We start from the raw sequence: 25427 nt of genomic DNA, 5'->3' as shown, positions 1-25427 counted from the left end.
CTCTGATGCTCAAGTTAGATAACATACATTGTCTTCTCATTGCAAAATTCTGCTTTTATTCATACCAAGAGAACCTCAGAAGAACTTGACACTACAGTGGCTTATGTTTGATTTGAACTAGCACGGCTGATGAGTTTCACCCAATACATGCATTATCTCCCGTTACCAGGCTGCTAATAAGAACTACACGGGAAAATACAGGTTTTTTTTCCTCTGTCACTAAGAAATACCACACTGCATTTCACATGGTATTTGTTTGATCTGTAAAGCCAGGCAATTCAGTTCTTATCTCAAGGACATTAAACAAGCCAGTTGATTTGAGGTGTCCAACATTTCTGGATATTCATATCTGTTCATACTCCAGGAGTTACAATACGAACAGGGATGCTGATAAATAAAGCCCTTGTTCCTTAACCCTTACTGTGAACATTGCAGGAAAAATCCAGCTGGCATGGGTAGAATATGTGCAAAAACCTCTGCAACCTTAAATCCTATTGCTGTGTTGCAGATACAAGGTATTATCGATCCATAGCATATTTTCCTGCTTCCTGAAGTCACAAGCCAAATAATGGCAAATGCCATTAGGAGAAATTGAGAAAGTTACAAAACATAGCAAAAAAAATGTGGATGGGAGGAAAATGAGGCTGGAAAGTTAAAAAAGCAGCCCAATGAAATGCTTGCGCGAAACAGTTTCCGTGTAATTAGCCACTAGGGGGAAGAAGAGCCCTGCTGCTTAATTAAGGTGCAGTCACTTGAGGCAGTGAGCCCTGGGGGTTAGTTATCCTTGTTCATCCTGGGGGTGTTTGAACACTTTCCTTGCAAGGTTTGGAGTGGGACAAAGCTTTTCTGACCTTTGGCTGTGGTTGACCTTCCCCTTTCAAGTCTGTATAGGCCTTGTTAATGGGACTTGAGAATTCATGCACCTTTCATATTTTCTAGCTGCTATTAACTATTTTTGTACCTGAAGCACCTGGTAAAAATATTTAATCAAAAATCTGGGAGCAGAACGGAGGGGATGAAGAAAAACGAGAGGACCAAAAAAAAGAAAAAGGGCAAAAAAAGGCAAAGCTGTGTCTTTTCAGACAGTGTACACTGCAGTGTAGCCTCTTTTAAAGTAAAGGGGAAGAAAAACCACATGCAGCTCATCTGCAAAGCGTGTGAGAAATGTGGAGCAACGCTCTGCTGTGGCAGCAGTTGGGAGAGACGGCGACGGACCCGCATCCCCACTCACGCCCACTGACCTGCGTGACCTGCACGACTGAAGCCACGTGAGAAAAATGAATGAGGCAAAGAGTCGAAGCCCCTCTCGGGTCACTTTTTCTCTGCTGCTGCTGTGGACACAGAACTATTCAACAGCCTGGCTTGGACTGAATCGCAGACAAACAATATTTTCTATTACCATAAAAATGACAAATAAGTAATAGTTACAGCCTGTAAACACGACTCAAATTAAATAGAGTTCTAAGTGGTACGCTATAACTGGAAACAGGAACCTACTCCTATTAGAGCCAGCTCAGCTTAAGGAGTATCAGATGTTACTTGGGCCTTAGAAGGCCTGAGACATAAATGATGTTTGTAAGAGAAAAAGTCAAAGGACTTGTGACAGGGTTTGCTTTAATATAAATGACTTTATGTCTCTTTGCTTTTGAAGGCTTGCCATTTTCAGATCTTGAACGGCTAACCTAGGCAGCTGGCGGCCTTCATTTTGTGTATAAAACTCTGGCGTTTACAAAGTTGTATTCCTCTGGCAAAGGGAGGGCAGTTTATTTTAGCACTGTGATCAATGCCATCGTAAATCTTTGCTTTTCCAGTCCAAAAACGCTGGGCCAGCCCAGTCAGTGCCGTGTGGATCTGCTGTACCCATAAAACAGAGGCTACACCACGAGGCTTTACTACAGACCTTGAGAGCAGACCTGAGGCAGCAGAGCTGAATGAGCCACAAGCCATCCCTTCCTCTTTGCTTTTGATTACGAGAACACAGGTAAGAGACTGTGATATGGAAAAAGCAGGGAAAAGGACAGAGAGAACAAAAGAGGAAGAATAAGATGATACAGGAGAAAAAGAATCCACAGATGAAAAAAGAAGTGGAAAAATATAAACAAAAGAGAGGCACGAACAAGAAGGCGGCAAGAACACAGGACAAAAGAATAAATAATATCTGAGTGGGAGCAGGGGAGAGGGAGATGGTGGGGATATTGGGGATTTAGTGCCAAAAAAGAAAAGCCCCATTCTCCCTCACACCTATATTCTTTCTCATGTTTCCTTCAGTCTCTTTCCATGCCAGTCCTCTGGTTCCTCTCTGGAATGGGTGGAACTTCCATGCCCAGAAAGCCACAAGTCTGGCACTTTGTGTCTTACGGCAAATGTGCTGGCTATCCAATGTTTCCACAGGGGCAAAGTTATACAAAGCAAATGAAAAGCTCACTTAGTCTCCCTTTCATGCAATGCAAGAATCATCCCTTAGATGGGACTATTGCAAAATTAAACAACCTTACATCCACGACCAGTAAATAATGAGTAATGTGCTTGTATATACAAAGCTTTTATACCAACCAGCCAAAGAAAGTGAGGATAGCTCATCACAAAAAGATCCCATTTATCAGAAGGGCTTCAAACAGCTTAGCAACTTTAGGGTCATTACTCTTCTCCTTCACCTAAGCTAAGTGCCGGCTTCCAACCGAGAGGCTAACGCATACCCGATTTATCTGCTTAAGACACTCAAGCACTGCTTTCCCCAGTCTAGGCTAAAGATACAGGATTCAATAGCTAAACTACTTAACAGAAATCCCTTATTTAATGACACGAGATAGAAACACACTAGTCTGGGAAAAACAGGCAAAAATCAAATCTTACCAGACATTTCGAAAGCAAAATGAGTATGACACAAGGCTGCCAGACTCGGCAATATTTTGCTGAAGGTGTTTAACTCAGTTCTGAACTACAGGGCTGGGCAATGAAGGGACCTGCCAAATGTGACAGATCATCCTTCACCCCAAAATTCTGGGAGGGAGCAGCTGGGCTTTGTGGTAGAGCCCTCCACACATACTCTTGTTGTGGAGAGATTCTTCAGAGGAGAAAATATTGATTAGAAATTGGTTTATTTTCCAGACTGTTTTCCCTTGGAGGGTTCACTGTGCTTCCCGAGCTCCAAAAGAAGTGACATGGTGAGATCTAACCGTTCCTCACTCTGCTTAGCAAGGTGGGCATTGCCACATCACTTTACTCTTCCCTGACAAAACAATGTGCTTCCATCAGAGCTTCCACATCCACAGCCCTCCCTAAAATTTCTACCTGTTTCTACCTATTCTACCTAAGGACTCTCTGGAAGCTGTGCAGAAAACAGCAACTTATAGCAGGTGCTCACACAAACAGGCTCTATGTGGGTCAAAATGCATTTAGGCACTGAAGGTTAGTAATGCTCAGGGAAATGCAACCTGTAGGAGAACTACACATTGAGTACATCCCCTATAGATGACAATCCAACTCACTTTTGCTGCTTATACATGCTTCTAAGGCACAGAAAGATATGGGCACAGCCATTCTCCTCATTTGTGTTCTTCTAGTGTTTGTCAGCCCTCATCTGAAAGAATACTTGTGCAAAAATCTGCAACTTATGCTTTTCGATGCGCACTTGGTTAGCCCTTCTGCTTGTATTTCCCTCAAGAGTGACAATTATGGTCTTGCTGATCATGACATGGACACTTGTCCCAATAAAAACAAAACAGAGCCATGAAGCAATTTCATGAAGCACAGTGGATGTGAGAAGTTGCTTCAAAACAAGAAAGCAAGCAAGGGCTGGGAGTAGTTGTTATATGCCTATATCTAAGAAACCAAGGAAACAAAAAGCTATGACTTAGCTGAACAAAGATGGAGAATAAGAATTGGATTCCAACTCTGAGGATGAGGAAAGCCAGTATGCTAATAGAGCAACTGCCTTCTATTGCTAATAAAACTAATAAAGGTCATGGGATCTCTCCCTTACCATTTCAGATCCATGATTCTATGAAAGGGAATAAAGAAATGTCTTTACTGTTAACCACAATAAAATGAAATGTACTGGAAATGCCCAGATAGTAAACAAAGTCTTGTTAAACTACACAGATAGGGGAAATTTTTAGAAACAAACCCCTCTAGACATCTTTAGGAAAAAGGACAACATAGTACACGCAAGTTATAGAACTTCTTCAAATATAGGGTGGCAAAACTATGTTCTAGCAATACGAACTACTGGCATCAAATCCCATGGCCAAGTGATCATAATGTCCTTCAAAAAAAGTATTGTGAAAAAACCTGAAGCATTTCAGACAGCTAGTGCTGCGGCTCTACATGCTTGCGCTTTGCCGCAGAACAGTCTGATCCCCTGTGCTGACATAGCAAGAGTGCAAATCCCAGATGGAAAATTAATCTCACCATGCAGCCAGATTGAGTTTCCAATTCTCCAGTGCATAACTTGAAGGTTGTTCTGCTCAGCTATTGAAGAGGTGAGGGCAGAGAGATTTTAACTTTTTGACATCCCAAACATCATTTAAGCAAGACACACTCTGAAAAGGACCTTACTGACTGCTGACGGTTACAAAGGATCCGTGGTATCCTCCTTTGTGCTCACCCTTCCTATAAAATATTGCTATCACACTTTTCCCTGCTTAAATGGCCTGGACAGAAGGGGAGTCCAAGGTCCAAATGACTTCAGCTATGTCTCCAAGTATGTGGGTAAAATCTGTCCTTAAAATAGAAAGGAGATAGATTCTTTAAAATGTACTGTGATCTATCTGCTATAAAGACATATGAACAGTTCCCTCATATTTATGGTTTTCCTCAAGAACAGACAGGGCCAGTAAGCTAGAAAAACTCTAAGGTTGTGAGATTATTAAACTACATCTACAACCTGATCTTAGTCTGCCTGAAAAAAAAAAAAATCAACTAATTGTACACCTCCTCAAGCAAACTCCACCATGGTTATTTCATGGTTTGTTACAAAATATGCAGCAGCAGAACCTGAACTATTCTAGGCTGCGCATTTTCTCCTGCTTGCCAGGTCTTGTGCTGACTGACAGATGAGAAGAATACCATTGGTTTAGTAAGAGTCTCAACTTCTGCAGATTAACAATACACTAAATCTTATTCTTTGCCAACATCAGCTGACGTGAGTTTATTAAAAGCTAAAAGGCACAACCATATATGTGTTGAGCCTACAGACAGAAGAGACTGTATTTGTATACATACAGTTGCTTCTAACAACAGTAAACAGGTCTGAGCACACAAGATACAGAACGCAGGTGAAGGCAATAGAGCTGTGCCAATGCACAAAGCTGGCTACACCTTCAGCATAAAGACAGAGGATTAAATAGATATTTTTGGTCATTCAAGTATCTGAGAGGTCTTTATGACCTTTCCTCATACATGTAAAAAGTAAGTAACAAAATATCACCGCTCTCAGACAGCACTAATGAACAGGTAATTCACAGTGATACTCCAACACACAGTGCCCATCTCCTTCCACTGATGCCTAAATAGAAGGCCATGCTTCATTTCATTAGTGTGCTATTTCACGAAACCACCTACTTTTAGAAAAATAATATGGCTACACCTTTAAGTACTGGATTTCTGAGATTGTTGCCTCCAACTTTAGTACTTTTGTGCCAAATACTCAGCTAATGTAAATGGGTAGTTCTGTTATAGCCAATATATTACACTGACTTACTGCAGCTGCCTTTCCTTAAGGAGTTACTGAGAAATTCCAAACGTGCACTGGATGACATTTAAAATGGAGTCTCCACAAAAGGCCAGCACTTCACAAAAGACACCGCCTTTGTATCCTATTACCTATAGCATCCACAGCTTGTTTCTGAATGGGTAATAACACGAACCAATTGCAAGAGCTGTAACAGCCTTTATCATTTCAAGATGTGTCATCCACCCCATGAACTGTGTGTCAGATTCCTGTTTGGGCTCTGATCCAGTAAAACACTTCAGCACAGGGGCAGTCCTGCTTATCTTCAGCTGAGCTTCTTGCCTACTTGAAAGTCAGATGATGTACCTAAGTGCTTGATTGGATCAGGGCACCGGAGTAAACTGGTGTCACTCCTCTGAAATCCTGGAGCAATACTGATTTACATTAACTGAGAATTTTGCATTATGATTATGGACTATCATCTGTCATTTCAGTAGCGATATGACCTGCTACGACAAACTTTGACATTTCTTAGACAAGTTTTTACCTGTAATAATTTCAAGTGATATAAAACAACTACAAATCACCCAGTGCGACAATGAACCAAACACTACTGTACAGCATGTACTGATCTGATAATACATCAAATGTATGACAACATATAGCATTAGACATTGCACTCCACCAAGAACATTTAGCAGCAACAGAATTATTCCTCTCAACTCCAATATAAAAGGCAGCCAGCAGGATGATATCAAATGATGGCAGCTCTGCTTCTCATAAAAGGACCTTGGGGACTCCAAGGAGATTTGTGGATCTGCACTTCAACAGCATAGCGATGTGGAAATGTTAAAGTTAGTAAAGCAAACAGTCCTCAAATGAGAAGGGCAACAGATGTCAACCAGTATCACATGTCAGTAAACAGCAACAAGACAGAGGGTACTTTTCTTAGCACTTTTGTGAAAGTGTCGTGCTATCAACTACAGCCACATCTCAGCTGTTTGACTCTCTAAGTGGCGGTGCTTGTATGTGTGATTTAACTCCCACCAAGAAAGCGTTTCCAACCATACGATACTGTCCACTGAAGTCAGCTGAAAGAAAGTAGAAATGCTTCTACATATTTATTGTGGCTTGAAAAGTGGGGGAAAAAAATAAAAATCATGGTCTCAAAACTGATTGAAAGCTCATTTTGTGCTTGGCACAGACAGACAAGCATTTATATTTCTCAGCTTTAATACAGAAGGATCATCCTTAGGGCAAAAGAGTAGTTGTGATTCATCTGCTTTTTACCCTTACTGCAAAGACTTCTGACAGTAAGGCCAAAATATGCTAACTAAAAAGGCACTCTTTGTACCATAAACACTGGGCCACAAGGAACTGGACAGTGGCCATCAAATCACTGCCTTTTAATTTTCCTCTCTCATCTACATTTCTCTAAAGGTTTCTGGTAAGAAGGCAGCTGACCCTATACAAAAGCCAGAGGCATTGCCAGTATCTTGGTGGTTTCATGCACGCCATATTGAATCTAACTTTATTATGCAAGAAAAAAAAAACCTCTTTCAATTAGGCAAAGATGTATTTCAGTGTCAAAACATAAGGGAAGAGGTAAAGAGATAGAGTTCTGCTACTGCTGGGTCACTGCTTTGAGTTCAGGCCTGGTTATCTGCAAATATACTCCACGGTCATCAAACATCTCAGATGTTTACGTGGAAAACAGTTTGGTTCTCAGCAAGCAGTAGAGTCCATATCATGAACTGTCACATTCCTCGAAAACTTTGCTGCCAGTCATAAGTGAAAGAACAACAAACGAATGGACTGGGAAGATTCAACTCTTTTCACCATTAGAACACTGTCTTTAACAGTAGATATATAAGCTATGCACTGAAATTTAAAGTAATTTTTTAATGGAGCATGTGTCCTGTCAGTTGAGACTGATCATATACAATCCAGGAAGGATTTTTTTTTTTTTAAATCAGTTAGATGAAGAGGTCATACTCAATCAATACACTACTCAGAAAAGCAAGAGCTGTCACCCACCCTTGCCCCAGGATGGTCTCCACTAAACCCTGGGCTTAAACTCTACATGTACAAATGTGGAGCTTTTGAAGAAAAGGAACACAAGATCACAGCACCTTCACACACTCCTTGTGTACAGCATGGTGCCTAAGAACAACCACCTCCTTCCTCTGCCTTTCCAAAAATCCTCTGATTAAGGGAACAGGAGAAAAAAAAAAACCCAATGTCCCAACACAGCAGGAAGGCCTTTACTAAAAGGTGCATTAATTGGGTAAGGCAAGCCAACAAAATGATTAATTAGCTGCTCTCCTTCAATATTATGTTTACATAAGTTGATTATAGCACTTAATTACTAATTCACCCTGCTCAAAAACAAGAGTGCTTTAAATTTTTAATGAGATGAGGGAAGGCAACATTCCCTAACTCAACAGGGAGAAGTCATTTTATTTCCTCTTTTGATTTCCCAAGTTATTACCATTTCTAAGGAAAAAACTATCCACTCCCTGATCTTTCACTCAGTTCTTGCTTTTGAAAATATGGAAATCAACAAGGCACTTCTATTAATTTCAATCCAGGACCTGACAGGTAATGCTCTGAAAGAGGAACAGAAGGTCAGGTCACGGACTGAACATGTCCATTGAACTAAGGGCAACAAAATTACACCAGAGACTGCCGAATCCAGAAATGGAAGTGGCCTCATCCCCTCCAGTTCTGTCAGCAGAAACTTTGAGTATGTCCCAGTACAATTATGGGCTTTTTTTATGAAATGTTGTCAATTCACAATTGCCAGTTGCTCCGTTACTGGGGTTGTGGACTAACCGTTGCACTAAAGAACTTCTTCACATTCACGACAGTCCGTAATGTTCTCATTGTTAAGGGGTCAGTATACTGCATCACACACTCTTCCTGGCGGATCTTTAAAAACCTTGAGTTATCTACAGGTTTTCTTATTTGATTTCATCCTCTATGCTATACCACTCAACAACTCCCTTACACAACCCAGAGGTGATGTCCATTAAATTAAGCACAATCAGGCAGTGCACAAACAAAACTCTTTTGAGTTCCTTTCGCACAGAGCTGTAAGTGAATCATTTCACCTGCACCATTGTGACTTCAAACTCCTGGCTGTGATATATCTCAGCCATAGATATGCCCTCTAAGTCTGTTATCCTCAGGGGTACTTCACTGGCTTAACTGCTACTGCTGCTAAATAATTCAGCTATTTCACACCGGGGAATTACCTAGCACCTCTTTCTACAGAATCTGGCTAATTTTCATATGTCGCTAATCCACTTTATAAAAACCATTGAAAAGCTTTTCCTTATCTTTTTGCAGGATATATCACCAACTTGCAGAACAACCAAAACTAACAAATAAAACACTACGCCTCTCTTAGAAGTCAATTTTATACCAGAAAAATCTTGCAGTCATGTAGACCCTAATTTCTAGCTCAATGTTTTACACCAAAATGACTACGGAGAACTGATTACAGAAAGTTACCAGTAAAATGTATCATAGAAAATCATACAAAGTTTCTTCTCTTCTATATTAGCCTGTAACAATGACCCATGTTAAGACGGCAAATCCAAAATAAATCTGGTAACCTGGTTTCATTCAGGTAATTTTATTAATTGCTTTAATATGCAATTAAGGAATAGTCAGTGGGCTGCAGGATTTTATAAGGCAATAATCCTGTTCCCTGGTGTCCAGCTTTGTCCCAAAGAGTAGGTTATCAAAAAAAAAAAAAAAGGCGCTGGATGACTGCCAAATCAAATAGCACCTTCTTCCCATTTTCAATTACACACAAGTGAGGCAGAATAACGAGGATATACTGGAAACTTTGACATTTATTTATTGAACATTTTTACTGAGAAGGAATTGCTGGCTTGCGAAACCGGAAACTATATTTTTACTACAGAAACAATCACATCGAAAACCAGGACCCTGCTGCTCAGCATTGAAGGAATAGTTAGAACCAACAAATTCACCCATCTAAGACAGCAATGTTAAGGTTATTTCATTCAATGCAGCATATATTACAAAAATCAAAAAATCCAGTGTATATTTAAAAAATCCTTATGTCATACTATTCTACATAGGACTGTCTTCTGTGACCCAGCCAGGTTGTGTTACGGTTCATAGGCACAAGAATCAAGACACAACTAAACCACCAGAAGAAGAAGGGTGTAGCATTTCTAGGGGCAAATGAGAAGATAATCTAAATTGCAAGAAGAAATTGTGAAGATTTTCTCCCCTTTCCAGAGATTCTAGAGACTAAATAATCAAAAGATGAAATGGGGAAGAACTCACCACACTGCATGTTTTAATTTTCTTTTTGGATAGACCAATTATTTTAATTCAGTTTTACCACAGAGGAGAAAAATTCAGAGAGAGTAGATGAAGAGTAAAACAGGGAAGACAACATTCTTTGAAGCAACAACATATGGTGACCAGGCATGAGAGATGGTGGTTATAAATCTTCCCTTGATAGAATTACCTAAAGATGAAATTGCGACTTCAAGGGGCTTGAGCTTTTAAAAACCATAGCAGAATCTAGCAAATTAACCTGCATGGTTACAATTCTTTTCCTCTCTGGGAAGGTGATGCCTTGGCAGATTTTGAGGATGTTGTGTGTGTCCATATTTTCTGAGTGAACAGAACACGGACTGAGAGAGCAGTGGCTGACCTGGCTGCCCCATGTCCCAAACCACCCCAAACCCACACGGGTGGTTTCTTCAGAGAAGTTGTGGCTCCCTGGACAGGATTCGGGGCTTCACCTGCCTCCCAGTGATCGCCACAGGCACTGTGATGGAAAGAAATATGCAACAAACGCCCAGGGGGATGTGTAATAGCGGTAGTTTCCAAGCCACTTTCCCCTTTTCTGTTTCAGAGATATTGCAGGGAAGCTCATGGGCTTGACCTGGAACTCAGTGAAACAAAAGGAACTCTCCTGGTGTCTGGCAAAACCCCTGGAACCAGATGTGGCACAAACAGCTGCTGAGGCACTGAAAAAGGCAGAGGCTGCGTTTGGGAAATCAGACTCCTTATGCAGTGCTAAGGCACTGATCGCAATTTGTATTTATTCTTTTTTCTTTATGTGCTGGTATTAACTTATTTGATCCAAGCAGAGATGGGACGTAGCATATGGATTTATCAAGTCCAGCTCCCAGCAGCCTCAGGTAAGCGCTTAGGAGAAGTTTACTCCAAGAACACCCACAGAACCCACACTGTACTCAGGGCAAGCCAAAAACATTCCCATAACCAAACAGACAGGAACCTCCTGACATATTACAGTAAAAGAGCAAACACTTTTTAAATTATTAAGTCTACGACATAGCCGGTTCAAAGGATCTAGTTTCACCGAAAAAGATTTCTGAAGGAGCATGCTATGCAGACTGACATATATGTATGTGTGTATGTATAAAATATACATATCTGTTCTGACATTATTGGATATGCTTCTGAAATATTTTGATATATGAGAGCAGGAATAAAAACTAAGGGTAAACGAATACAGTAAAATTATATAAACACACATCACAGAAAACTTCTCAGCATTAGATTTTACTAATGGTTACGAAGACGGACTTAATCAAATCAGTTTTGAGATGTTCAGTTATCGCATAATAGCGTAAAACATCTTAAACTTGGAATGTAATATCTGTGTATTTGAAGGCAGAAGATTAGCAGAAGAGTAGCAATTAAATATGAAGTCACCTCATCAAAAGCTGCTACTGAAATTACATTTATCGAAACAAGTTTTCCTCACAAGCACTGGAATTATTAAATACAGACATATATTCTACTATACATTTTTTGCAATGGGATTAATTTTAATCGAAAAATTCTTATGAGAGGAAACTACTCTTCCTGCTAACCTATACACTGCACTGTAGAATACTGACAACTGGAAATTTCACATTTGGAAAAATGCCAAACACAGCCCAGTTCCTCAGCTGATGTTGAGCTGTTTATTGATTTCAGTGGAACAGCATCAATTTAACCAGGTTAAGAAGCTGACCCCCCTATTCAGAAAATCCACTCAGATATGTTTTTGTGCAAAATTTCAACTACAAGTATCTGTGCCTGATGTTATAAAGAAAAATGTATCTATGGACCATCCTGATACACCATTTTGTCCAACTAGATGCAGTGTACTCTTCAGTGTCCTTGTGTAGCATGAGGAGAGGATGTGTCTTATACTAGTGGAATTGCCAGGTGGGAAATTTTGGGCATACAGACCCTTCGTCAGGTTTCTTTTATACTGCTGTTGTTTATGTATTGCAGCTAAGTCATGCTTAGGCTGATCCACCGAACAGAAAAGCCTCACTGCTACTTCTAGAACTGCTAATGGATTGAAATAACATGAATAAACATGAAGTTCCATCCTCATGATTAACTCTGCCTTCACTGTGGGCAAGACAAGAGGCATAGGTGTGTCATTTTTTTACTGCATAAATAGTGCTATGTGGTTTCTTATGTTTAACATTCCTCAATGTGAAGGAAGGAAAGCAGGACAAATATAACTGAGATGAAAGTGTGACCTTCTTGCAGGATCAGAGCTTTGTCAAATTCCGTTTTTTGTCTGTGAAATTACATGGCCTAACTTCATAGACAGCAGCTTCTACCGGCATGTCCCTACAGTCAGAAGACAAATGAATCTTCAATACACCTAAATAACATATGGAGTTAAAAAGAATGTGGAGAGAAAGCGATGCTGGCTCGTCTGGCAGTGCAGAAGGTACAAACTTTTCCACTTGAATCAAAGTCTGTGCACAGTGCCAAATGTCAAAGTGCAAAATGCATTGAAATAAACAAACAAACAAATAAAATCAGGCACTGCATACCTGTATAGATGCAAAATCCCCAGAAGCACAAGCTCCCAGAATAGCAGCACCCAGCAAAACAGACTCCACTTCTTTGGACAGGACAACAGGCTTGCCTATACAAGAAAAAAACATGCCTCTGTTAGGAAGAAGAGAGCAGTACTGCACTGGCGGCACAATAAATAATAAATAATTAAAGAAAAAAAAAAAGGAATCAAAACGGACTTGAAAACCATGTTCACAACTCCATTCAGAGCTCAGTCTGCTGTAGATTAATGCAAATCTCTCTGCTCTGTGGTTTCAGGTTCCAAGAAAAATGCTGAATTTAAATAAAACAATTTAAGCAAAATATTCATGCAGAACATTAAACATACAGAGAGCAACCCCCCAGATCTTTGACCCTCGCTATTTATCTTAAAGGGCTTTGGTATAAACCTGTTACCCACACCTTCCAAACCCACGTGCCTATTAAAAGTTGACCTCGAGGGGAAAACAGGGTGGTACCCTTTTTATTTCTTTTGCAATGAACAAAAAAAGTTTGTGTTGGTTTTTAAATATACAGACAACAAAGCCAGTCTGGTTTTGCTGGAAGACATGAAAATATGAGTAGTAAACTTTCACCAGCTATGTATGAAATCATAAGACAAACCTCATCTTCCAAACTGTGCAAGATAGATGAAAATAAGATTAAAATACTGGAAAAACAAACTCAAAATATATCCTGAAGTAGAATTAAAAATTCTTATTTTTTCACCCATGGGTACTATCATGAACACACTTTCGCTCAGTTCACACAAAGTTTTCTAAGACCTGTATTATTAATGTAAAACCAGCAGGAAGAAAGAGTAAAACAAATAAAAATCAGCCTGCTTTCTTAATTCTCCCTTAAAAAAAATTAAAAATAACGTAAGTCTAAATACTTTGCTAGGTACACTTTAGATGTTCATCCTTACTAAGTCAGAAAATTTAATATTCCTACATTATTTGGCATGTGTCTAAATTTCCATTACTGAGCTAATTTCATTCAACGAACGATGATGCAAACACAGTGGTGGGAGGAGAAGTTCATTCTGCGAGCAGCCTCAATGATATTATGCCCCAAAAAATGCTGCTCCTGAGAGCCAGCTCTAAGATTAGAAGGAGCTGAAATTTGGAGGAAGATCTAAAGCGAGCCATCAACAACTCCCACAGAGAAAAAGGCAAATACACACTTATCAAAATGAGAAACAAAATTTTTAATGTAAGAAATAATTATTGACAGAAAGCAAATTCACCTTGCACCCCAGGCATTCGGTCACGCTATGCTAACTTTGCACTGTTCCACCAGCTGCTTACAATCAACTTTCAAGGACATAAAGGTGCCACAACGTTCTTTATGTTATTTCTTCCTACAGTCAGCGCAGGCAGTGACAGGGAAAGAAAGGGGATACAGTGAGACCCTGTTGTTTAATTGCTGGAATGACTATTAACAGTAAACTAGAGTAATTACAGCATCCCCATAATTTCTCTGATCCAACAAATTCACCTTAAAAACATGAGAGGAGGATCAGTCACCTGAGCATTCCTCTGGTCAGGATGGACACAGCTCAGGCCTTGGGTCAACTTGGAACAGATGCAGACAACCTATTAATAAAACTCAAGCTTGGAGCTACGCGGCTGTTTGCCAGGCGTTGAAGCAGCAAGCAGTTTTCAGTGTGCCCTAAAATTTACTGCACATTTCCCGCATCATCAGAATGAATACAGAATTCTTACAAGGCAAACAACAAGATTAAGATACTTTTTAAGTGGCCGGCAAAATCATCTATTGGATGTCTGCATGGCTGAGTCATGGGCATTTGCAGCTAACAATAATATATTCAGATTTTTTTCTTTACGGGAAAGAATGGGGGATTGATCCTGGAATGTTAGTTATTTTATCTGATAGGCTCTAATGAGTTCAACACAACCGAGAGCATTTCAGTTAGATGAACTCTGACATCCCTTGTCAGTCACTGATTTCACAAATGGGGGAGAACTCCAGGCTGCAAAAAGGCTTTTTTGTACTGAATTGTACTTGGCCATTAGTTACAGTCAAAGAACTTCTGATTACATTTTAATCAGAATACCTTTTCACAGATCTTTTATTTTCCACGTCAGGAACCAGCATTCCAACTCTACACATAGCTGAAATTCACCTAAAACATGCGAGTTATACAAGGAAAGGCATACACTGACAACATCATTCTTCAGAAACAGAAAGTGTCACTTTGACTACAATGAATTTAATGAATTTTAAGGTCAATAGACATAACGCTTTTTGCTTCTCCATTTCTGTTTTCATCTCAGGTAAGTACATAAAGCATATTTTCATCTTCCCTCCTCCATCAAGTTTACGAAGTGGGGTTTAATGTCAGGGCAAATCAGATCTCCAGACCAAATGCCCCAAATCTGAGCCTTACACTTTATTCACAACAGCCCAACTGGTCTTAATTTGAAATATACCCAAAACATGCATCATTCAAAGTTTCTCTAAAGCCCTTTATACTAAATTTTGTTATTTTTCCCACATTTTTTAAAGTACATTCGACTGACTCACAGGTGTGCTAAGATGTCCAACACACACAGGCTAAAGGGAGACCAAAAACACGGTGCAAGCCCGAGACCTCCTCTTGCAACAAACCACAAACCCAGAACCTTCCACCCGTGGAACATCATGCAGGAGTAAGGATGCAGAAATTGTCCCCTAAACTATATTGATGACGTAGAGGTGACAGTAATTCAGAAAATAATTGTTCTATATAATGGATCCAACGTCCAGCATGAGCAGAAGGTGTCAGAAATCCAACAGAATTCAGAAAGGATTAAACTAACAGAGGTTTTAGTAAAACACATCTTATTAAAACCATGCTCACAAAATGTACTGGGCATTGTCCTCGTCTAACTAACTTCTGCTGAATTAATGTTATAATTTCTATAGAATGTTTAGAATTATTTTAAAAAATCTGATAGTGAGAAACATCTCTGACATGTAATTTATACATACTGTTTTTTAAAATTCCATACGAAATATTTATATTTATTCTATCACACTTTCTTTAAAAAACTGTAAGTTTAAGACCCGTAGATTAGAATCCATGTTGGAGGTTTCTCCAGAAGTCTGTTTTCTAACAATATGAAGTATGGAGCTTTGTACCACATCTTTGTGTTATTCAAATGTCTTTACATTTCAGGAAATCTAGTCTCACAGAAAGTAATGTTTCATTACGCACTTTTGGGCTAATGAGCAAAATACATTTCTATACAAAAGATTTATTTTTCCAAAGACAAAGTATTTAGCCACCTAAAATAGTTTACACTCCTTTCCCCACACTTCCTCCAACTTACCAGTAATGTCAGCGTGCATCTGCACAAAGAGAGGGTTCTTGCTCAGCCCACCGCACAGAAACAGTGTGTTGATATGATGGCCCGCAGCCTGCATAGTTTCCAAAATATGTCTTGTTCCTAACTTTAAAAAGCGAAAAAAACCAAACAAACAGATGAGCACAGGAGAGCTGCCACAGGAACAGATCTTAAAGTGCAATTTGCCAAATGAACGATGCCAGTAACTGTCCCTACCAATAACCTGAGGGCTGGGAACAGACCTGCAGGGGTACGGCCACTGCTTCGCTTCCAGCCAGTAACAGCTATTGTAATTAAGAACTAGAAAAATCAAAGAGACGGCACAAGGAATTGGGAAATCCATAGGCACAGTATAACGCAATAAACACCCTGGGGCTGGCTGAAGAAGTGAAGACGTACCAGTGCACAGGAACACAGGGAAACGGGGCTTACAGGGATGTACCGACAAGGGCCAAGACACAGAAATGGGCACCAGGAAAACTGATGGCAGTGATGAGCAGATGTTTGTGACCAAGTGCATCACAGCATGGAAAGTATTTCCAGAGCCAGAACTGAAATCTACATGGCAAAGACATCCCCAGCAAAAACTTCTTTTTACTTTGTAAAACAGAATCTGAAAATCACTCTCAGTAAAGAGATTTCAATTCTGAAGCCAAATAGCAAAACAGAACAAACAAACAAAAAGAAACAAAACCAAAAAGAGCAAATAAACCCCTGAATTTTCTGTCTTTTCAGCAAAAAGGAAAACCTGAAGAATTTTGTATTGGCTTAACTATTTGTCTTGGCCTTTACCCTATGCAAAATAAAATGTTCCATTTCATGCCTGGATTAATTGAAACATCTAAAACATAGGCACGGCTTTACACTTTTCAATTATAGTCTCCATTCTGAGAAACGCAAATTAGAACAGCTCAGTGTTCCGCTTTGCAAATGATGAAAACAAATGTTTTGCCATCAAAAAAAAAAAAATTTTTTTTTTTTCCTTTGCTTGCCTCCAACTACTCACTGAAGTCAACCTTCTCCCTCTTTCCTCTTGCAAGAACATTTTCCAGTTCTTTGACAAACTATTTGTCCAAAAGTAACTCCCAGTTCTTTATAATACCTTGGAAGTCAATTTTCAAACCCGGAATTGACAAAATGCCAAATTCAAGCCAAAATTTTGCCCGAACTGACTCTTTGTAGGCAGATTCCCCACAAAACCCAATCTGGTCAGAGTTTTCACAAATCATTGTTTAAGTTTTCTCGATGCTATGCTGCAAGTTCATTAAGAGGACTGCAGCCCACAACAAACCCCTCTTCAAATAAAAGCTACTGAAAATTGAGTTTCACCGGACTGGAGACGTTCCCTGTGAATGGCACCGCTCTGGAGAGGCCGTCAAATGTATTTTGGTTTTTCAGGCAAGCGGTTATGAGGAACTTTAGCAGCCGCAACAGCAGCTGACTAAATCCATCACTTCCCTATTGACACAGAGGGCTCGTTTCCAAATCACACAGCCACAATTTTAATTATGGAAAAATAAACTGCTCTAAAAAGGGTCCGTCTCCTCAGAACGGGCTTGATGGCCACAATTATATCCTGATCGTGTTCTCATCTGTCTAACTGTTGCATTGCATTTTGCAATGAATAGGTAAAAGGATATTCTCTTTCACTACTTCTGAAATTCAAATTTATTAACAACTTCTCTCACAACATACACATGTCAAAGACCCTGAGAAAGAACATGCTGTGAAAATTATTTTGTGTTTACCTGCCTGGAAAATTGTATTCACATAGCAATTTAAATTAAAGCCAGACGTATTTCACTGTGGGTAGAGGGGATCTAATTCAATCCTGGGTTGGAGAAAATGCAAATTGAGGGGCTTCAAATGCAAATTTTATATAAAAAGAAAAAAGCGTCTCCTCCTGAAAAGAAAACTAGAGATTAACATTCTGTGGGCAGGCTTACACTTTTTACAAGATTTTTACTTAGGTTTAAAGTTTATCTTGCACCCATTGAAGATGGCTAATGGTACGGGATTAGGGCTGTCGTGAACTAGAACTTTTTCCTTCAATACAAGTGAAGCTAAAATTGGGAGTGACAGAGTATGGGAGGAAAATTACATTTCCTAGGTATTACATTAGCAATTAGTAAATATACCAAGTCAAAACTAAGTCTACTCTGTCTACTTTTTAGTTACTGTTTCAATAGTGTTTAAGGAAAAATGAATTTCTGTTAACTTACAATGAAAACTACTGTATAACCTTTTTATATCTCACAATCAGCACAATTAGCTATCACAAAGAAATGCAGATGCTGAATTCAGCTTTCACCACAGTATTTGAGTTTTACAATAAAATTTGAGTTGTATCATATAAGGAGATAATAGGTGACTTTCCCAGGATTTCCAGCAGAGAACATTTCCACTTCGTTAGCACAATATAATAATGGAGCACCTGTTCAATACTGGAAAGTTTCTTTCAGGGGCAATATCAGTCACTGGCATTGTTTAAACTCTCCTAGATATTCTTATTTAAATGGTGGGATTATACTGAAGCATCAGGTATAACCAAGCTACATTCAACTTATAAAGGATCAAAACTCACAACAACGAATTCCAGGCTGAGGTTAAGTTCTTGTTATTTGCTGAAGAGGGAGGGTTAACACATAAGATGTACAATTCATGGTAAATTTACAGCAGCCGCCCACCCTCCATATCCCAGATGGCTGACCCAGCCTAGCGAAGTTGTTGTTTAACCAGTAGAGGAGTTTGGAAGTTTTCCAACTGAACAGAGTTTTGTCAGGAAAACTCCCCAATTCATCAAACTGTTTCGCAAAAACACCTCAAGTTCAACAACTAAAAAAAAAGAAAAAAAAATAACAAAAAAATGTCAAAGGAATGACAATTTCAATCACCAGTGCCTAGGCATAGCAAGCTCCATTGAAAATAGCCTGCACCAGGGTTTCAAAATAACTTCTTTGACCCCGGTTTTCACTTCAAAATACAACTACTCGTGAAGTGGAAATCCCAGGCTCCAGAGAAAGTTAGGGCAGAAACAGAAGTATTCCAACAAAATTACCCATCTCTACATGTTAGCAAACATTGCGGACGTTTCACGAAGACAGTCTCCCTGTCTGTTTTTGCAGGAACACGTGCACCGGCTGGAGACCCGACACAGGAGGCAACTGCTCGCCTTGCAGCAAGGAAACCAAGGCAGCAACGAGCTCGGGTCCTTTCGGTCTACAGCGTTATGGACTGAATCACAGACCCACCCTGTCTCGCTGCGGTACAGAGTTCCGACTCACCTAATAGGCAAGCATGGGAAAATCCATGGATTTCGGAAAAATCTGAAGCTCAAGCATTTTAGGGGAGTGCAAGTTCCTTCATACAATCACCAAAGCTTTTTTTTCCTCCTCTCAGCTTCCCTCTAGACAGCCCGTGTTGTTCACTCTGTCCCTTACAGCATCAGCCTTTTCTCCCACAGCTGCACTAGAAGCAAAAGCTCCATTTACAGAATTGCCATAAGGAGAAAACATTTTAGGGGCACATTTTCTCCCCAGTCTGTCAATTACCCTACAGTAGGGAGTAGTCACCAATGAGCGTAAACAATATTTTTCTCCTTTAAGAAGTTCCTTAAGTGAATTCATCTATTATTAGAAATCTGTTTAGCAGAAGGGAATGACCAGTCTGCCACAGAACATGAGACAATTCATTTATTCTTTTATGCACTTAAAATGGCTTACAGCAATGGCTTGAATCGTGGCCAAGTAGATAAGGGCAAGTTCATCCAGACCCCGAGACAGTGTTAGTCCAACGACCTGCAGAAAGATCAAAAAGAAACTGTAGAAACCCAGCCAAAGCAAAACTGTCTTATTTTCTATGGTTTCTTGTTGTAACAAGTTTAAAGTGCTAATTCTAAGCCCTGCTTTTGCGAGCTGTACACACAATGTTATGTTCAACATGTCATCCCTGATCTGGGAAGACCACATAAATTGTTCTTGCCCTTGCAAAGAAATAAAGAACAAACAGCATATTGTATGGGATTAGAGATAGATTAACTCTGACAGTTTTATGTTATGACTCAGATATTGCTTGTGAATGTAGTTAATGTAATAATATGAAAACGCTATTACATAAAAACAACTTTCTAAAGGCATTTCTCCCCCTCCCTTCCAAGCACCCTAATACTGAAAAACAATTAATAAATGAAGACTATATCTTAACCTCTTTTCTCTGACATAAATCAATACTGCACTGTAGTTACTCTGGATTAATATAAGCATAGGCAAGACCTGAATGCAGCCATAATTGTGGCAGGAAAAAATAGGTTGCTGTTACGAATATTTGTATACAGCCATCATACCAGGAAATTCTGCTTCTGTTGCAGCATACGATACTTTCATAAAATCACACAGGTAGTATTAGGACCCAAAACTATAAAAGCCATCTATTTTTTCTACCGTTTCCCTCATTTGTGGCTCAAAACACATTGCAGCGCTTTGGTCTACCCTTTCCTACCTCAACCTGAACGACAGCAGATTTTGGTGCTGGTGAGGAGCTTGAGATACTCACTTCAAGGACAATATGTCATTTTAAAGTATATTTTTGCATTAATCACCAGGTATTTTGATACCATCAAATTACAGCTTCTGTTATGGTCCTGTGCAGTGAGTAGCGGTGCAGTGTGCTGTGACCCAGCTGATCTACCACCATGAAGTTCGGTGAAGAGAAACAACCAAATGTAAAGATGGGCTGAAAATCGCCAGCACAGGTTCTCTGGTGAGCTTCCAAAAGCTGCTCTTTCTGGTTCCACACTGCAATGCTCTGAAAGTTTCTTTGCACAGAACACAGTATTTCAAGGTCTTTTGAGTTCCAAAAGCAGCATTTTTAAAACCACAAGCCAGAATCAGATCAGGTTCACCTTTGAACAGACGTATGAAGCACTATGGTTGCATATTTCCAATCACGAGAGAATTATGCCCATTTTTAACAGGGGAACTTCTCAATTTCTGTTGAAATATACTACCCAGCAACTCTAATACAGCCCATTTACTAAACATTTATCTGTTTAAATCAAGCAATTTCTCCTCAGAATATTTAATTCCTTTCCCAGGTAGGCATGCCAAAATTTGTGTTGAAATTCATTGCAAAAGATATGCAAAATGTGGTAGACAGGTGAGTAACAACAGCAAGCACTGCTAGTCATGAAATGTGATTCCTAGGAAAGATACTGGGAAAAATGCAACGCTCCACATCTTTTCAGAAAATAAATGTGGCTGTAGTGATATCTGAACTACAATGATCTCTGGTTTTCTACTGAAACATTAGCACACTTCGAAATGCTGCAAGAAATCCAAATCCTATGGGATAGTTTACATAGCTAAGGAGGAGTATGCTCAAAATTGGAAAAAGGCCCCTTCCAAGCTTTTATTTTTTTTTTCCCCCCTATATTGACCTTTTTGCAAAGACAGGCTGTTTCTTACCATGCCCTTTAGTGTCAGATCTGTTAAGGGAGATCTGTTACCATGGAAATCTGGCCAAACATGGAGATCAACAGTGAGGAAACCCACAGGCAAAGATTTCTTAATCACATCCAGGTGACTGTTCAAGTATGTATATATACTGTGAGCACTAGGAGAAAACAAGTTGGAAAAAGAGTGGAGGAGGTTATTCATCAAACATTTGTACTACCATCAAATGCAGAAAACCCATCAAAGAATGCCAAATCCCTAATTTTCCCAAATTCCTCAGTTTCACAGGAGGAGGGGACATAAAGGCAGTTTGTGATCTTGAATTTGTACATTGCCTCACCCCAGTCCCTAACGAGCCAGAGCTGTTTGATATTTTGGGGGCTGATGATGCTTGTCCTAGCAGAAAGGTGCTGACACTGTGAAAGAAAAGCCTAGAGAAAAAGCTGAAAGACAGAAAAGAAAACCAAATTGCTCTACAAATGTTTAAAATTTTCCCTGATTTATCAATAGCACTGGACTTACAGCTTTCCTTTTTTAAACTATAATTATTTCATTATGTGTTACGATTAAAATGCAGCACTAAGGGTGGAGGAGAGAAAGCAAGAGGCTGCTGTTTTAGGGAGGAGCCGAACACAGACCTAAATTTGTATGCAAGTTTAGATACTACACCCAAATCCACAACATCCAACAGACGTTTTTTCCTGGATCAACAGTCATTTTAGGAACTCCTCAGTGCTTTGGCTTGCAATGGCATTCCATTTAAAAAATGTTGCAATTATGCTCAGAATATTTTTTTCAAACACTCATCCTGTCATAAAGATCCATATATATGTTTTTCAATCCCTCAGAAACCTCCAAGCGGGGCATTTAATTCTACACATGTGGGTCAATATAGCATCTAACCCTAATTACAATTGATTAGTCATTGTCTCATCCACTGTAGACCCAAACAGTGATATTCATTTAGCCTCTACATGTATATTCAATCACGCACTAATGAGATCCCTAAGGGAATTTGGCATATGCTTTACTAGTTTGACTTCTGACCTGCTAGCAGCTGCATATTTATACTTTGCATTCAACCATTCAGCTGCATGTTTTTTCAATTATACCTTACCATGTGTATGCTATCAGAGGATATCATTCAAAATGAAGTACACTTGGAAGACATTAAAATAACCAATTCACATCATTATTCACCTACTTTAAAATGTACTTTATGCGTCTTCCTGGACCTGAATTATGATAACTTTGAGGTCACAATCATTTTTCCCCCCTTGTTGTAAAAGTGGCCCTATTTTCTACATCCTTAAAGGCTGCACTATAAGCAGTACATGCTAAGGACAGTCATTTTATTTCCAGCCTAAGCCATGGCTTGACTGTTGGGAAGGAAAAGAAAGGAAAGCTTCACTCAACCACAGACCTACCAGACATCCCACCGGGCATCTGATCTCCATCCTGCTTGATTACTCTCGCAAGGATTAGCCATTCGTGCAGCTCTGACAGAACACAAGGGCTGTACAAAGAGGCTGAAGTTCAGCCAAATATACTTAAGACCCACATAATCTCGGAATTACACTTTTTTTTTCCCCTCACCTTTTTTTTTTTTTTCCTACAAATATATATGGGTTCAAGGCACTACATTTGGACTCAGTGACTGACAAAATCCTTCAAGCACTTGCCAGTTCCAGTTTCTACCACATTTGTGTTATACAGAGTATTACGCCATCAGCTCTCTGGAGCTTTTTCTATTCAATTCCATTGGAGGGTACCAGTAGCAGCTGGATCTGACTTGCAGAGTTGAGCACGAGTTATTGCTATTAAAAAGGAACTATGTTGAAAGTGGAGAATAAGAAACCAATGCAAGTGTTCCCAGGGTTATGTTCATATTAAGGACATAACTTCAAAAAGCACCAAGAGGTTGGCATTTAATCTGTTCAGGAAACCTGGAAGATGCCAGCAGGTATCTTTCAGGAAAAAATATTTAAAAATTTAGATTTCTAAAACTAAAAGAAAAAAGGGCTCTGAAACATCTAGAGGTACTGCCAAATATGGTTAATATGTTCTGCTTGGAAGATCCCAAAATTGCTGATAGATAACGTGTGTGTCACTTCACCGCTTTTTTTCAGGAGTCATTTCTTTAGACAAGGAAATGGCATTGAGAAGTGAAAGAAAGGAAATTCTGTCCCAAAACACAGTGCTTCACAAAGCACCAAAGGACATATAATCTTTGCTGTCAGTTAAAACACTTTTTCTCTCCAGGTTAGAAACTGTCATTCTGTGAAACAGAAGTATTTAAACTTTAAAGCATAAAGGATTATATTATTTCATTTTTTTTCCTACTGTAGCCTACCTATACAGGATTTAATGTATCAGTGACGGCCAGATGTCAGACCTACACAATACATAGATTCAAGAGTTAAAGTGCTATACACACAGCAACTTCTGCAACTCACTGAACTACATGAGAACACTCGAGGTTTGCTGCTCACAGAGTATGTCAATTAGTTAGATCGAATGCTAAATTTACAGCTGTCCAGAAAACCCTCATGTAATTCAACCCTCTCCATTTCCAGTAAAAGAAGGGAAAAGAGAACATGGGAATAGTACTGGGAGGGTTGCACAAGACTGGTCTTCAGCACCAGTGGTCAGTAGGAGCTGCTTTCTGGCGAGATCGTTCAAGCCACTCACGCCCTCCCGAGTTACCACAAATTACTGAAACAGCGGTAAATGCAGTTTGCAAACTCTTGCTCCTGGTAGAAGCAAAGGACCAGAAATCTGCAGGAGAAAGCTCCTGCGATGAGCTGCTCGGTTCCCACTGCCAAACCTGCTTCTCAGCAGCACTGGGAGCCTGGCACAGAGGCAAGAGGCACAGATTTGTGACCTCGAATGTCGGGTTTTTAATGATCCAGATATGTGAGTGCGTTTTGCAACTACAAAACCAGCCTAACTCTTCACAGTGTTGCACTAGCACAGAAAGTAAATGTAATATGCAATTGCACGCCTAAGTATGGAATTCTTGTTTCGTTTCCTTTCAATGACCATTTGCAATGGTTGAACACACCCATACAGAGAAAATACTGAACATAATAAACTAGATTTTCTGAAATATTCTGCTGAGATCTCCAGGCACATAATTTATAAATCATCAACAACAATCCCCCCAAAACAAGACACTACGTTCTTATTAAGTATACAACTTAATGTAAGCTAACACATAATCGAAAGTTTGGGCCAACACTGTTCACTAAAACTGTGCCTTGCACTTATTCAGCTACTGCTACGAGTCTCTGTGATAGGGCTGAAGCTTGTGCTCCACGTGTAGAAAGAAATCAAGAAATAATAAGAAAAATTCAGTTCAAATTGCAAAATCCCTCATTTTTGTTTGTTCAAATTCTTTAAAGAATACTTGAGAAGGAAAAGCAGAAAGGGGATAGGGAGAATTAATAAGAGTCTTGTTTACTAAATTTATAGCTATCCAAACATTTCATTAGGAGAGTAATATATGGAAAGTGTTATAAAAATACCATTGAGCATCATCCTTTTTATAAAATAACTCTTTTTATCAATGTTATCCTCCGCAGCTTTACTAACTGCAGGAGACTTAAATAAAAAGTTACGACACCATACACTCGCATATCATGGAGTCCTGTTCCCGATATCCTGCATTTAATGTCCTATTCACAATCCAAGCTTTTTGCACTACAAAATTAGTTGTGGTCAGTCAGTTCAGTGTCAGACCCAGTACAGACAAGCAGGGCACATTATACTAATTTATCCAACACACACACACACAAGGCTTATCCTGCTATTACAGACTAAACTGTTTGTCTTATGTTTGTGCTTCATATGGGGGCACCGGAAAAACAGCCTGGAAGCCAAAATTTTTGAAAAAAACCCAGATCAATCCTTATCCCAAACATACACAGATGCATTTATTTCCTGATTTCCTTTTTGAAATAACAACAAAGAGTACTCTAGGAAGCACGAATCTATTTCATATTGAATACGTCCAATACATTTCTGGGAACCCTGGCCAGGCTCTCAACAAACAAATAAGCCATTGGGCACTACAAAGCGTGGAAG

At 39.5% G+C, this 25427-nt stretch overlaps 1 protein-coding gene and 1 long non-coding RNA gene across 5 annotated transcripts in view; one reads left to right on the top strand and one right to left on the bottom strand.

Annotated features, from left to right (window-relative positions):
- Positions 1-25427, bottom strand: part of FGGY (FGGY carbohydrate kinase domain containing) — a 308149-nt gene that overhangs the window by 13745 nt on the left and 268977 nt on the right. For all 4 annotated transcript variants that reach the window (XM_065657199.1, XM_065657198.1, XM_065657200.1 and 1 more), the window contains 4 exons: positions 21354-21501; positions 19614-19688; positions 15877-15997; positions 12535-12629 (listed from right to left, as the gene is read on the bottom strand). In XM_065657199.1, coding sequence (XP_065513271.1) covers positions 12535-12629; positions 15877-15997; positions 19614-19688; positions 21354-21501 — 439 coding nt within the window. The remainder of the gene's footprint in view (positions 1-12534; positions 12630-15876; positions 15998-19613; positions 19689-21353; positions 21502-25427) is intronic.
- Positions 1899-12052, top strand: LOC136002294 (uncharacterized). The gene is made up of 4 exons (XR_010607894.1): positions 1899-1981; positions 3109-3199; positions 10578-10866; positions 11975-12052. It is a non-coding gene; the product is annotated as an uncharacterized LOC136002294 (long non-coding RNA).

The sequence above is a fragment of the Caloenas nicobarica genome, chromosome Z, assembly GCF_036013445.1.
Source record: "Caloenas nicobarica isolate bCalNic1 chromosome Z, bCalNic1.hap1, whole genome shotgun sequence".
NCBI classification, from domain to species: Eukaryota; Metazoa; Chordata; class Aves; order Columbiformes; family Columbidae; genus Caloenas; species Caloenas nicobarica.
This window is presented reverse-complemented; position numbering and strand designations above follow the sequence as displayed.